This window comes from Xyrauchen texanus, chromosome 2, assembly GCF_025860055.1.
Source record: "Xyrauchen texanus isolate HMW12.3.18 chromosome 2, RBS_HiC_50CHRs, whole genome shotgun sequence".
NCBI classification, from domain to species: domain Eukaryota; kingdom Metazoa; phylum Chordata; class Actinopteri; order Cypriniformes; family Catostomidae; genus Xyrauchen; species Xyrauchen texanus.
The window spans coordinates 10,323,439-10,338,648 of record NC_068277.1 but is presented as its reverse complement, the minus strand read 5'-3'; the positions used below and the strand labels follow the sequence as shown (position 1 = coordinate 10,338,648).

At 38.5% G+C, this 15,210-nt stretch overlaps 1 protein-coding gene across 3 annotated transcripts in view; it reads right to left on the bottom strand.

The window, feature by feature from the left end:
* Positions 1-15,210, bottom strand: part of LOC127660117 (myotubularin-related protein 13-like) — a 179,503-nt gene that overhangs the window by 25,971 nt on the left and 138,322 nt on the right. For all 3 annotated transcript variants that reach the window (XM_052150205.1, XM_052150222.1, XM_052150213.1), the window contains exons 20-27: positions 13,583-13,755; positions 8,245-8,318; positions 6,983-7,178; positions 4,323-4,450; positions 2,210-2,385; positions 1,449-1,576; positions 1,085-1,286; positions 98-294 (exon numbers count right to left, since the gene is read on the bottom strand). In XM_052150205.1, coding sequence (XP_052006165.1) covers positions 98-294; positions 1,085-1,286; positions 1,449-1,576; positions 2,210-2,385; positions 4,323-4,450; positions 6,983-7,178; positions 8,245-8,318; positions 13,583-13,755 — 1,274 coding nt within the window. The remainder of the gene's footprint in view (positions 1-97; positions 295-1,084; positions 1,287-1,448; positions 1,577-2,209; positions 2,386-4,322; positions 4,451-6,982; positions 7,179-8,244; positions 8,319-13,582; positions 13,756-15,210) is intronic.

Here is a 15,210-nt window from a genome sequence, read left to right as displayed (position 1 = left end):
GAAATATTAAAATCATTACACCACTAGTTACAGTTATTAGAATATGTTTCCCCAAGACTGGCTGGTGTAATTTGCATGTTCAAAGGCACAACCCTACCTGATGAGGAAGGGTTTTGAGACTTGAAAAGCCCAACCACAGTCTTGCTATGAAAACCTCCCGAACGAAGCAGCACAGCTTTGGTGCGAGGGTGTTTCCAGCACACCACTGGAAGACGATTGTGGCGGTAGCAGCGGGACACCTTTTGGAGACTGCTGTCCTGTACGATCTGAGGAACCACTAGGAGACCAGGGTAACTGCACAATTCATAGACAATATCACCGTTTAGAGCAGGTTTTGTGATTCTGATGAAGAGTCATTGCAGAGAGAGAAAATGATGTTTCTTCAACTTTGGGTAATTTCACGTCCAACACCCTTTCAACAGACTTTCTTTTTTAAAGTCACCATGAAATCCAAATTGACCCCATTTCTTTTCTTATTGTGATCGATTCATCCATTTACATGTAAAGTTTATGAGGTCAAAAACAAAATGTCATAACTTGCACTTCCGCTGATTTGACTGACTCTTCTCTGCTGACATATGCGAGGCTGCTCGGCGGTTAGGCCAACAATTAATAGTCTTTTGGTCAGTTTTAACTCCGCCGTTTCAAGAGCCTGCCGTGTATATAAACCTGGTGTCGGTCGAAGCATTTCACGTCTAAATGTTTCCAGAGGTGATCACTTCTGAATAAAATGGCCGTCAGAAGCAGAGAAATTGGCTGGAGTTTATTCTATATACTTCCTGTTTCAGTATGAAATACGTAAAATACCAATTAGAACTGCGCTTGTCAAGGCGCATTATTGCGACTTAAAAACAGACTTTTTTTTTACATTTACCAGGCCTTCATAATTATTTTCTTTGTAAATTTCAAATGCCTTTTATGTACAGATTTGACTGTTTTAGCCTGCGTTTAACAGTGCTAAAAGTGCCTGAAGTTGAAGAAACACCCACAAATGGTACATCATTTTCAAACTTAATAATAGAAATGCAGCTCAAAAATGCAGGGGAAAAAATGTATGCTGCTGTGAAAGTAGGTTTTTGCTTGCCTGCGACACAGTGAGTAGAGCCTATTGACTGCAGTGACACGGAACTGCTCGCCACTTCTAGACCGAGTAGAGCTCGTGCTTATGGTACCCAGACCCAGCCTCTGGTAGTCACGGAAACAGGCTCGCTCCACTAACTGCTCCATGGTGGACTTCTCAGAGGCTTTTAGTGTGCTGCTGGAGGGTGGCTCCCCATCATCTGAGACTGAAACAAACATGAGTGTGTATATAAAATATATATATATATATATATATATATATATATATATATATATATATATATATATATATATATATATATATAAAAACCTTTTTCAACTTTGAGAACATGTAAATCTGACACTATGAATTTGTGAACTATGCTTACTGGAGATATCGTCATCTTCATGCCAGGTCATTCGGCTGCCCTTCTCGTTTTTCTTCAGAGTGGATTGGCGGCCCATTGTGATCATGCTGGCCCTTTTAGCCCCTTTCACAATGGTCTTCGATAGAGTGCTATGAGGAGCAGAATGTTTTCCATTTAATGTTGTTCTTTGAGGGTTTTGTTGCAGTCTCAACAATAGCAATAAAAGGAATAACGCAACTCAACAATCGATACGTTTACATGCGCATCTTTAATTAAGCAACAGCAGGTTTTTGCATAAAGCAACAGTCTATATATACTTGTCCAAGTACAGTGGCAAGAAAAAGTCTGTGAACCCTTTGAGATTTGTTGGTTTTCTGCATTAATTAGTCATGTGAAAATTTCATAAATATATTCCTGAAAATTTTAAGCTGGATTCAACAAATGCTTCGTACTCCCCCAGATTTTTTAGTACAACTTGTGTAATGTTAGTGAACTAGAGAACGCAAGCACGTTCATTCACAATTATCATAATCCACGCCCATTATAACGCCATATAAGGAAGGCTTCAGGCTTGAGGCCAATTGTGGTCTGATAAATGTGTACATGCTGGACAAAGACAAAAATCGGAAGAAAAATCTGAATAGTATAATTTATAAATAGATAAATTGTTGTTTTAGTCCGACTGAAACTGATCTTTAAAAGTGCATGTAAACATATTGAATTAATGTATAATTTAAACTACGTAGGTCCTATCTGACAGATATTTATTGTATGACACTGACCGGAAGCCTGCGTTCCTCTCTTTCTGTTTGGGTAATATGAGCTGTGGTGTCATCTGTCCTGCTGCAAAGGCAAAAGTGCTGAAGATGGATGGTGGGTAACGGATTCGCTGCAGGTGTTTCCTGAAGATCTCTACCATCTCTGAGCTCACCTCCTCGTCAAACGCCACCTTAATTAGCTAAGACAAAGTACAATGTAAGATAAGAACAATATTAGCAATATTAAGTGATATATTAAGTAGCATAATAGTTTTCAGCAAGGGTCACACCTTCATGAAGGAAATCTGCAAATAGCCGTTTGAGATTTTAGTGGCAAAATAAACTACTCCAAGCTGAATAGGAGTATGAAACAAGATCTTTTTCATTTTCCAAAATGAGGTTTGGCTGCATTATCACTTGTCTGCATGTCACCGCTCTCCACCTCCCCCCAGTGTTCTTCTATCTCTGATCCCCAGTGGACTGGCTTGATCTTCCCAATGAACTCCAGGCTTTAATGAGGGCCAGTTAATGCACCCCAGACACCGACTCCTCACTGCCACACGTGGGCAGACCAGCCCAAATGACCCCTGCTTCCATACAGGGCCTGAGTTTATAGCTTAAGTTAGTAAAACGTTAGGAATGAGCCATAAAGTCTTTATGGCCCTAGAGTCCATGCATAGAAGAGACATGAGCTGCGTCCCAAATGACGCACTATACACTATGCACTCACCCATGTAGTGTTTTAAATGTTCAAAGTGTAGTATCGATCCAAATGAAAGACTTAATGATTTTTTTACTACACAGAAGCATACGCCGCTTAACAGCTGACAGAATTACGTTTCAAACACATACAATGTGTTGCCGCTAGCTTTAGCACATTAGCCAACCTCAGTTCAACATTTGTATCTCAAACAACGTGATTGTCAAGCACTCAACTTACACTGGTAAGGTGCTGTCTTCACAGAAGTTTTGCTAGTTGCTACATTCTTCATTGTGTACAATTGATTGGTTAGACCAGCATCGCAGCCAGGTAACTCCACCCCTTCCGCTACGTACGGAAAGCAAGAGCAGAGTGCATGAAGTGTCCAACATTCGACACTACATTTCGATGGCTGAAGAAGTGCATAATCCAGGTACAAATAGTACACTTCTTTTTGCTGCATTTTCAGTGTTATGCTACTACTCGCACTAACAACACTACACAATGACGTGGAATAGTCTAGAAGTGTGCGGATTGGGAGTCAAACAGAGACTGCAGTCTTAAGTATGTATATTCCTCTTCAACAAGCATTTAAAAGAGTTTAAGGAAGTGGGCAATTTTATTTTTTTAGACAAAGTCAAAATTGCTTTTTGATAAATGTGGAAAAACAGGATTTTGCAGGGGAAGCGAAAGCTTGGCAGACAGTTCAGGGAGATAATACAAGCCAATCATATTGATGACAGACTTTGGCTCCAACATTTGAGATGCTTTGGAATGATATTGCTGCATTGGTTAGTCTGCAAAAAAATTCTTTTATGCACATCTATGAATTTATTTGGTAAATTCTTTCCCATTATAGTTTATTTACATGTCTTCTTACCGAATAATGCATTTATCCACCTCAAGCAAACTGACATTTTTAAACGCATTTTGAAAGTTTCATTCGCATCTTGGTATATCATTCCAGCATTTGTTTTATACAACATTTCAAATTTATCATACAAATTGTGGATGGACACCCAGCATGTGTTGCACAGCAGATAGAGATGTAGGGTAAAAAACAACAAAAAGAAGTGTTAAATAAATGTTCTGTCTTTCGGTGCATGCATGCACACACAGCCAAGGTCAATTGTGGGTCCTTTATGTGCATTTACAGTATGTGTACTTTGTTGCATTGGACAAACGCATTAGCGGAATGACTACTTACTGCAAAATGTCAACTTTCTTTTGATTAAACTCCTTTGAAATGTAAAATGTTGACAATTTTGATTGCTGCTGGACTGTTTTCAATCAATGTAATCAACCTCGGACTGGAAAACGAAAACAGGCGTCTGTTATGAATTGTGGAACAGTTCCGCGTTCAGGAAAAGGTGGATACAATCAATAATTCTTGCACATAAGGCCCTTCACTAGCTGCTCAATCAGTCAGTGCAGTACCTGGAAGGAGGCAGATCTCAGCTGAAGCCCTTCATGCATATTTTGCTGTAGCTGGTTCTGAATGGTGATCTTTTTCTCCTTGGTCATAGTGGAGACTGGAAAACTTCTGATCACTGCCTGTTCACCCACTGCCCACACATATAGACAAAAACACACAAATAGCATCTCTAAATATAGATCAGAAACTCTCCAGCTTCATTCAAATAAAATAACATGTCACCAAACCTGTAGGTGTTCAATTCAAAACCTTCAAACATGTCACATCGACATAGTTCATGAGACATCCAAGAACCAATTATGTTTGATGTGAAACCTTGTTTGACACATATTGTAGCCAGGTTAAAATGTGTACAAGCGCTAATGAGTTTTGAAAGCTATAAATAACAATAATGACTTACATTTTAGTCTGTTCATCACACAAAGCTATTGTATAGCTTGAGAAGACTTGGAACATAGCGCACAAGTTATATGGACTACACTTAATGTTAGTTTCATGGTTCTCTCTTGTCCTACTTTCATTGTATGCAAAAGACAATGCGGGACATTCTGATAAATGTCACCTTTTGTGTTCCACGGCAGAAGGAACGTCACACCTTTTGGTATGACATGAGGGTAAGTAAACAATTACAGATTTTCCATTTTTAGGTGAACTATTCCTTTAAGATTTTAGAAATTACACTACCGTTATGATGGCTATATTAAGCGGCCTGCTAAAGGCCCTGATATACTTAATACGAAATCGAAGAACAAATGCGTGTGACGTCTTTTAGAACAAAATCTGTCCAAAAAGAAGGTGTTTCAATAGTTCGTAACAGCTCACATGGGCGAACTTTTAGAAAAACTTTTAACCGGCTGCTAATCACCTTCTTACTGCCATTGGTCCACATCATCGGTAGATGTGACCTGAAGCTCTACCTACCTTGAGGTTGAAAGCTAAATCAGTTTATGTTGTTCAATCAGTCAACATGAAAACACCAGTGTGCAGAGTTATTAGCGAGTTGATGCAAATTTCAAATAAAATAAAATGGACCACATGGAGTGGTGGTGGCGTAGTGGGCTAAAGCACATAACTGTTAATCAGAAGGTCGCTGGGTCCATCCCCACAGCCACCACCATTGTGTCCTTGAGCAAGGCACTTAACTCAAGGTAGCTCTGGGGGATTGTCCCTGTAATAAGTGCACTGTAAGTTGCTTTGGATAAAAGCGTCTGCCAAATGCATAAATGTAAATGGAGTGGTGGTGGTGCAGTGGGCTAAAGCACTAAACTGTTAAGCAGAAGGTTGGCGGTTCGATCCCCACTTAGCAGTTCGATCCACCATTGTGTCCTTGAGCAAGGCACTTAACTCCAGGTTGCTCCGGGGGGATTGTCCCTGTAATAAGGGCTCTGTAAGTCACTTTGGATAAAAGCGTCTGCCAAATGCATAAAATGTAAATGTACACAAGTGAGAAGAGTGGAAAAACTTGTGCGTGGTCCACAAATTGCAGTATATAAAATATACAAAATATTATACTAAATAATAACAGTATAGTATGTACAATTTACACAATGTATGATGTTCAAGAAAATAAAGGTACACACAGTAAGAGGCTCAGATGTGCAAGATACACAGGAAGTACTAGACAGTTCTGTATGTTGACCAAGCAATGTGCTGAATGCTAGTATACAGTACATAGTTTACATATGTGTAATGAGTGTGCATCAGTGTGTAGAGACAAATTTACCTACGGATGGTCTGATCGTTCGCACGGAGACATTTTTCAAGACCATTTCATGCTATTTTTTTGTTTAATTAGTCTCCTAAAGGAATCAAACTTCTCACGCACCTTACAGTGTAGCTGATCCCACAAAAGCTCAATGGGTTTAAGATCCATAACACTCTTTTCCAATTATCTGTTGTCCAATGTCTGTGTGTCTTTGCCCACTCTAACCTTTTTTTTTTTTTTTTCAAAAGTGGCTTTTTTTGAGAGTCTTCTCTTTACTGTTGTTCATGAAACTGGTATTCAGCAGGTAGAATTCAATGAAGCTGTCAGCTGAGGACATGTGAGGCGTATATTTCTCAAACTAGAGACTCTGATGTACTTATCCTCTTGTTTATTTGTACATCTAGGCCTTCCACATCTCTTTCCGTCCTTTTTCTTTGAAGACTGTAGTGCAATTTGTATGAAATCTTTTTTCAAACAGTTTTTTGGCAATTTCAAGTGTTGTATAGCCTTCATTCCTCAAAACAATGATTGACTGATGAGTTTCTAGAGAAAGCTGCTACTTTTTTGCCATTTTTGACCTAATATTGACCTTAAGACATGCCAGTCTATCGCATACTGTGGCAACTCAAAAACAAACACAAAGACAATGTCAATCTTAATTTAACGAACCTAATAGCTTTCAGCTGTGTTTGATATAATGGCAAGTAATTTTCTAGTCCCAAATTAGCAATGTAGCATGATTACTCAAGGATAAGGTGTTGGAGTGATGGCTTACATTTTTTAAATAGTGATGGTGCTGTTTTTTACATCAGTAATATCCTGACTATACTTTGAGATCAGTTGAATGCCACTTTGGTGAAATAAAGTACCAATTTCCTCCCGAAACAGCAAAATCTGTACATTATTCAAAACTTTTGGCCACCAGTGTATATCGGGGCTTTAAATGTCTACACTTACCAAGAGGGTCATGAGGAGTGCCCTTGAAAATAATACGGTAAGTTGTGAGAAAGAGTGCTCCCTCTGCTGGCAGGATGTGTGGTCCTCCCAGAAGACCCCCAGTGGCCTCCTCTCGACCGTCAGGGTCTAAGACAACCCGCAACCCCTCTGACACCAGTTCCTCTCCAGGCAACAAGGCAGGCCGCAGGATCTTGGTCTAGAGATGAACAAATTAACTGTCAAATTTCACATGCTGAGGTCTGTGATACAGAGAGAAAATTACACTTGCGGTCTAAAGAAAGATACAATTTTTATTTAATTTATGCCAACAACATACAGAAAGCCAAGTCTGTCTAGTCTGGTTTTTAACAAGCAATGTGAGTCTCTCCTGATGGCAGAGTAAACATCAATTAAGTTTCTTTCAAAGTGCAATAATAATGCTCACGCCAGAAAATGTGTCCTGCATTGGTCCCTGTCCTGGTGTCATTATCTAGCTCATTAGTTAGATTCAAAAGTGTGTGAAAAGCTGAAACAGAGCCCACTAGAAAAAAAGAGGGGTACTTTGGGAACTGCAGCAAGTATCTGTTATGTGGAAAATTTCAATATTAGTGAACACTTTGCCAAACCAGGCAGAGGAAACCTTGGGCCACAGTCCATCTCACACTGTTGCCAGTTGGGTTCTCTATCAATTTATTTCCTGAAGCAGCAGTGTAACAAACAATCTCCCCATGTTTTTTTTTCCAGAAAAACAACTCAGTCTCCTGTGGAGATAGTAGGACTTCATCCAGCCCTGCGTTCTTTCCCTGGCCCTGTTTACAACTTATATTAACATGTCTCAATTGCATCTCTAGTGACCACCTGCCACCCTAGTGATTTTGTCAATCGGATGGGGCGTAACTACAAACATCACTTTACACCAGCGTGTCGGTGCATGTTGATGCCAGGTATACCGAAGATGTTCGGTGATGTCTTGTGCATGTATTCTACCATACAACGGCAAAACATAGTAACTACACCAACACTGAAACTAAGAAATATGGCTACAGAGATCTTTGAAAGTCCAGCCAAATCTGAATCTCAGAATACTTAAGCCAAATTTGTTTACAATATTAAAGATTATAGTCTTGGAGTCCTGATTTATTTATTTATTTATTTATTTTTGTAGTTACTGCATTTTGCCTTTGCAAGGTAGTTTATTGTTTGGTTGCTTACTGACACAATTCAAAAGGGCCCTTTGACTTTGTATTTATCCACACATTCTCAAGTGAGTAACAAGTGCTTACCTTCTGAATGGGAGGCAGTCTTCTGCTTTCTCTATGAACTGCCTCTAGTGTCTCCATCTGCATTGCCACAATACCTGAACAAACAGAAGCAATTAAATACACCTTAACAACAAAACCCTGTAAACCTTTAGAAGAATATTCTATGCAAGGACTGTAATGTGGTTCTCCAAGTAGTTAATCTCTTCAATGGTAACTTGAGTTTTTTCCCCTAAACAGCCAGAAGCACAACAAATGCAAAGACATTTTGTCTGGCATTTAGATTCTTTTTCTAATGTGTCACACTGGTTACTCAACTCAACTAAATTTTATTTATAGAGCACTTTCAAAAACCACACTGGGTACCAAAGTGCTGTACATGGAGTAATAAAAAATAAATAAAATCACATTAATACAGCTTAAGAATGCAAAAAACATTTAAAACATATAAAACAAGAATAAGATAAAATTTACCTAGTACAATTTATAATGCAATTAATTAAAAGCTAAGGAAAATAGATACGTTTTTAAGGCCCCCTGGAAAGAGAATAGAGACGGAGATGATTTTATGACTAATGGAAGCTCATTCCAAAGTCTAGGGGCTGCCACCGCAAAAGCTCTATCACCTTTAGTTTTTAGGCGAGATCGAGAAACTGACAGACGCAGCTGATCACCAGAGCGGAGAGACCTTGAAGGTTGATTCAAACTTACTAAGGCAGAGATGTACTCAGGTGCAAGACACTTTGTCCTTGATTCTATATTGGATCGGTAACCAATGTAGTGAAATCAAAACTGGGGTGATATGGTCCCTTTTCCTGGTTACAGTTAAAAGCCTAGCAGCTGAATTTTGGACCAGCTGCAGTCGAGAGAGAGAGGCCTGACTCACACCCAGATACAAAGCATTTATTTGTCGATCAAACTTAAGCTCAGAGTCAAATATAACACCCAGGTTTTTTTTACATAGGGACGTTTTTTTTCCCTGGAAGCAGTGACAAATTTCTTTCTAAATTTACCTCACATCCCCTTTGACCAAAAACAATAAAATCTGACTTATCCTCATTTAACTGAAGAAAGTTATTTGCCAGCCAACACTTCACATCGGCCATGCATTTATGCAGAGACTCAAAAGAAGGGTGCTTCCCATGTTTAATAGGAAAGTAAAGTTGAGAGTCATCAGCATACAGATGGTAGTGTATGCCATGCTTATCAAAGATCTTTCCTAACAGAAGCATGTAGAGGGAGAATAAAACGGGTCCCAAAATGGAGCCCTGAGGAACCCCACATGTTAAAGGAACAACTGATGAAGAACAGTTCTCTAAACAGACTGAAATCGTTCTACCCTTGACATATGAAGAGACCCAATCCAAGGCTAACCCCTGAATACCAACCTGGTCTCTTAGTAAGTATGTCATGATCAACCGTATCGAAAGCAGCACTAAGATCCAGCAGCAGAAGACCAACAGGACTACCAGAATACACACCTAATAAAATATCACTTAAAACTCTCAACAGAGCTGACTCTGTGCTATGACCAGCACTGAAGCCTGACTGAAATTTATCGAGCAAATTATTGATGGCTAAAAAATAATTTAATTGTGCAAGCACAGTCTTCTCTAATATTTTTTACATAAAGGATAATTTTGATATAGGTCTAAAGCTGTTCATATCAGATGAATCAAGGTTTGCTTTCTTAAGAAGAGGCTGAATAACAGCATGCTTGAAGCAGTTGGGAACAATACCAGTGGTCAGGCTACTGTTAACAATCGATAACACGCTTGGACCAATTGATTCCACCACCTCCTTAAACAAAGTGGATGGAATAACATCACACGTAGAACCAGTAGGCTTCATATGTGCAATTATATGTTTGAGTTGAGACAGGGACACAGGTACAAAACAGGTCAACAGATTTTGAGGAACTGTATAGGTAACAGGATCATTACTAGCAGGTAAGATCCGTGAGCGTATACCAGAAATTTTAACAGTAAAATTTTTTAAAAACTGCTCACGTGTCCACCGACGGGGAGATGGGTGTAAGGGCAACTGGATGAAGAAATGATGTAATAGTAGAAAAAAGAACTTTAGCATTATGACAGTTCTTTCAAATTATATTAGATAAATTATAGAGATATTGATTTCCTGCTACAATTCCATGAAAATCTGTCTGATTTGCCCAAACAATGTCTCAAAATAATCTCAAGGCCGAGCGGCACAGAGGCTCGTAAAAGTGACTTTACTTTACTCTGATATTCACAATTGTTGAAATGTTACAGCATCGCAAAGTTAACAAAGTCGACGTAAAACAGGATGTGAGGCTTTATCTCAGCAATGCTTGGTCCTATCGAAACGAAAATTGGTATGCTTCATTATGACCATGATATGACTGTACATGCAAAGTTTGGTGACTAAGGGCCCATAACTTTTGAACCACATGTCCTAAAATCATGTGTAATCATTGGTGCCTATTTATTCTTTGGGTCATGTGTAAAGCTGCACGATTTGGGGAAAATGTCATATTGCGAATATTGAGGCTAATATTGCGATATGCAATTGTGATATAATAAACAAATGGTATCATAAGTCAACTTGCTTGGTTATCAAGAAAAATGCACAAATAGATTACTGATAATGCTGAAATGTGTATTTCACAAATCAAACATACAAACTAGCAACAAAAACCACTATAAATGAAGTGTTTTCAAATTAAAATTATATTTTTACTTAATTAAATAATAACATCTTTGCATTACTGCAAACTTGTTTTTTTCCTCAATGTTACACCTAAATAAAATAGAACAATAAATAAGAACATTTTCTTATTTCTGATCATTTTCACTAAAATAAGATTGTCCAAACAAACAGGCACATTTAAGCAGGATGTAACATGTACTTTATATAAACTCTTTTGAAAAGGAAACTGGATATAAAAGTGTGGTTCACTCAAACCACTAAAATTGTAGTTTTTTTGTTTGTTTTTTAAATGACCAACAGGTATTTCCAAGTCCTCTTTCTAAAAAGTTATACTTATCACTGGTGTCTCGTCCAGTGTGTAGATAATTTTCTGAAATCTCACTTTTCTACTCTTCTCTGTGTTGTTTCAGGTGCTGATATAAATTTGTCGTGTTGCCACGTGATGTAGCAACTTTAATTTTGCACAGTACCTCTCTCTGCTCAGTGTCGGTTATCTTAAAGCCAAAATATCGCCATATAACCAGGGTTTTTCCTGGCTCAAAATGAGGCGGAGGTGGTACCATACTGATCAAAAAAGTGACATTAAAAACACGTAAACATTGGCTTTGCATTAATAAACTCCTAATGACCTGGAAACTGAATACTAGTGTTAATTCTGTCAGCTGTTTTTTTATTTAATCTTAGTCTTAATCCTTAATCCTTAGTCAAATGTCCTTTTTAGTTTTATCATATTTAGTCAACCTTATCCTATTTCTATTTATTGTTTTTAGTCCTTTTGTTTGACAAAGTCTGGGCATTTTTTATGTAGTTTTAGTCAATGAAAACTGTTGACATTTTAGTCATATTTTAGTAACATTTAGTCATATTGATATTTTAGTCACTGAATACTGTAAATATTTTAGCCATAAGAGTATTATTGATAAGCATTTGTCAATCTTGTCTATCCAAAACCAATATATATATATATATATATATATATATATATATATATATATATATATATATATATATATATATTATTGTTGTTGTAATTTTAGTGTTATTTTTCACACAAGATCGATCTTATCATGATGATCTTATGATGATGACGTTGCGAGCTGCAGACAGCGGGGGTGAGAGATGAGCGTCTCCATGTTAGAGTGCGCATCAGCCGGCGGAACTTTAAATCTCTCCCGGTCTCGACTCCCGCTCAGACTGGGTCTCTTCCACAACTGGTTGAAGCAGCTCAGACCGTACAGAGAATGACAGTTTTGGAGTTTGTGCTTATTTACATGGTACGCTCCCATATTATTTGAAGCTTAATTAAGGATGAAATAAAGATATATCGCCATGCTGTGATCTGTGTTTCTATCAGACACTCGAGCCGCAGTGCTCCTCTCATCTCATCTCATCTCGCATGTCATCATTATAGACTGGTCATCTTTTTATTAGCTGTGTAGAAAATGGGCTGTCACGTCCACGCATGCACTTATTTATTTAATAAAATCGCAGCATTTTGCCGTCATATAATCGCACAGGCTGACATCGCGATTGTGATTGCGATATGATTAATCGTGCAGCACTAGTAATGAGCATTTCAATTATACCAATTTGTCCTATATCGGCCGTACTGCCCACAGATATACATACGTAGATGGCTTATTCGGCTGGTTTGGACACGTCAACCGTGGCATCATCTTGGAACAGTCAACAAGGAGAACTGATTGAATGCAAGTGAATGGATGAGATACCTCAGACCACTGCATAACAGCTTTGTGGAAACAGTTCATCAAGAAATTAATTGACTGACTGGGTGCTAATTTTCATTATGATTGCCATGATATATTCATTTGTAGAGGACTTTATTAGCGGTTTGCTGTGAAAAAAAAGAAATTGCATCAAGTAAGATTTATTTACAGTAACTTCCGCACTATCATAAGACTCTGAAAAGTTACTATGTGTAGTAATATGACCTTACTATTGACAGTGCTCAACAAAAAAATCAACATTTTTTACAAGTTTAATTTGGAATTTGAAACCATCTAAAATATTGCCCAATGTTTACGGAAAATGTAAAAGTCATATATTGTAAAAGTTGGCTGGAAAAGACTCCAGACTGTTGCAGACCATATACTTGCATATGTTGACAAATGGCTCCTGACAGTTCCAATATGGAGGACGCGCCAAAGTATTGTGGTCCATTGGAACAGCTGCTAATAAGGTATCTACATATGCATGTCTATGGTACTGCCTCTTCACCATATTGAATAATATTAAAGTGATACTGTATATCTTTTGAATGCATTGTAATAAGATTCAAATCTCATTGGTCAAAAATCCCACTCCACAGAGCTGTTTATCAAATGTCCAATATGTCCTAACTGGCTGTGATTGTCTTTTCACGTAGCAATTTCACTTTCAGTATCGACAGAAAAATGTTTGATGTTGGAAACTTTCTGCATCTCGATTGGTTAAGAAGGTCAATGTGCAACAGACCAATTCTAATTAGCTGACTATTAGACAGAATTATATCAGTGGTATATGTAGTGTTAGTATTGCGTATGACTTGCTAAGTCTACCGCAGGTAGCTATAACAAAGCAGTCTTTCTACGGCACAATCTATTGATCGGCATGCATTCTTAACACTGCTTGAGGGATCTGTTCTGTAACGAATGTATGAATACACTTTTACCTGGAATCATACAATGTAGGTTCTTGATATGATCCTGGGTCACTCCGCTCTCTGTGCACACTTTGTCGATGAAACGAGCGATGAACCTCCCCACTGAATTGGCAATGTCACTTGTCTCAGAGTCTTCAAATCCACTCTCAGTATCGAAGCTCTCAGCCACACTCCCTGCAATACTGTTTATTCAATGACACAAGTTTTATTACACACTCCATCACAACATAATAAACACAAGCAGAGGCACCTGACAATATTCTTGGGAGCAATTTCTTAAAATAACATGTAGCTATTTAAAAATGCATTGATATTTTTCAGGTGCATTTGCATCACAAATCTGTATATCTTAAGTCTGACCCATAAAATGTATTTGAACTACCACCATGAGGAAGTGGTAGCTCTGATATCTCCTGGTCCTACTTCACATTGTTCAAGTGGAAAAGAAATGTAATTTGCCTGTTCTGTATATAAAAAGAGAGACAAGTTCCAGACATTTCCAGCAAAAAATTAAACATGTCTCTAATAAAAGTGTCAACCAAAGCAACTTTTGCAGAAAAACAACTATTCATTTAGGAAGCTGTTTGGAGAAGTCTAGCAAGATGTAGGGAAACAACCATTAACTAGATATAAGTGGTTAAATCTTGGGTGCATACCCTCTGCCACAATGTAAGGGCATTGTGGGTGGTTGCCAGGTCATTGTTATGTTGTTACTAAGGTGTTCTGTGTAAAAGATAATCTCTAGAGACATGAATTAAGCGGAACATCACCATTTAGACTGCTAAGTGCCCCAAAACTCAAACGCATTATTATTTATACTACAAAGCTCTACATACTCATCCCACATCCTTTTTTCGGTTTCGGAGTGCTCTCCCCACAAAAGGCCAACTCATTTCATCTTTCTGTTGAAGCAGAGCAAGAATCTGGCTACTGGTGGGGGAGAGAAGGATGTGGTGTACAACTGGATATGACTCTTGAGGAAGTACACTGTCTTATATGTCCGCCTCCTAATCTGTCTTCACCTTCTCAAAAACATCCTCTTGTTTGGAACAGAAGAAAGTTTTTTTCGTGTTTGCAATTCACCATGCACCCCAACAAGAGCTAGAACCACACATTATGGAGACCACGAGGAGGTTACCTCATGTGACTCTACCCTCCCTAGCAACCAGGACAATTTGGTCGCTTAGGAGACCTGGCTGGAGTCACTCAGCACGCCCTGTATTCGAAGTCGTGACTCCAGGGTTGGTAGTCAGCATCAGTACTCGCTGAACTAACCAGGCCCCCCTGCTGTGCGTTCTTAATGATCTGTGCCGTATTTATTTGAGCACAACATACTTAACACAACATTATCACATGGGAAGTCGGCATGTTTTTTCTGTGAGTTCACTGGGATCGGCCCCATTATGCCGACACACTGACAATTGCCATCTTCTATCAGATGTTTTTAAATCGGCTCCAAGGTGTTTAACCTTCCCCTGTGGTGCAACTAGAAGTAAATAGCATCAACAGCGTAGGAGACCCTGGTTCAGATCCGCGTTGAAATCAGAAAGTAACCATGTTCACATAATCAGTAACAAGCCCATTTTCCACCGCTTCCCTGAAATGTTGTTTCTCTGAGGTTTCTATTTCAAAGCACT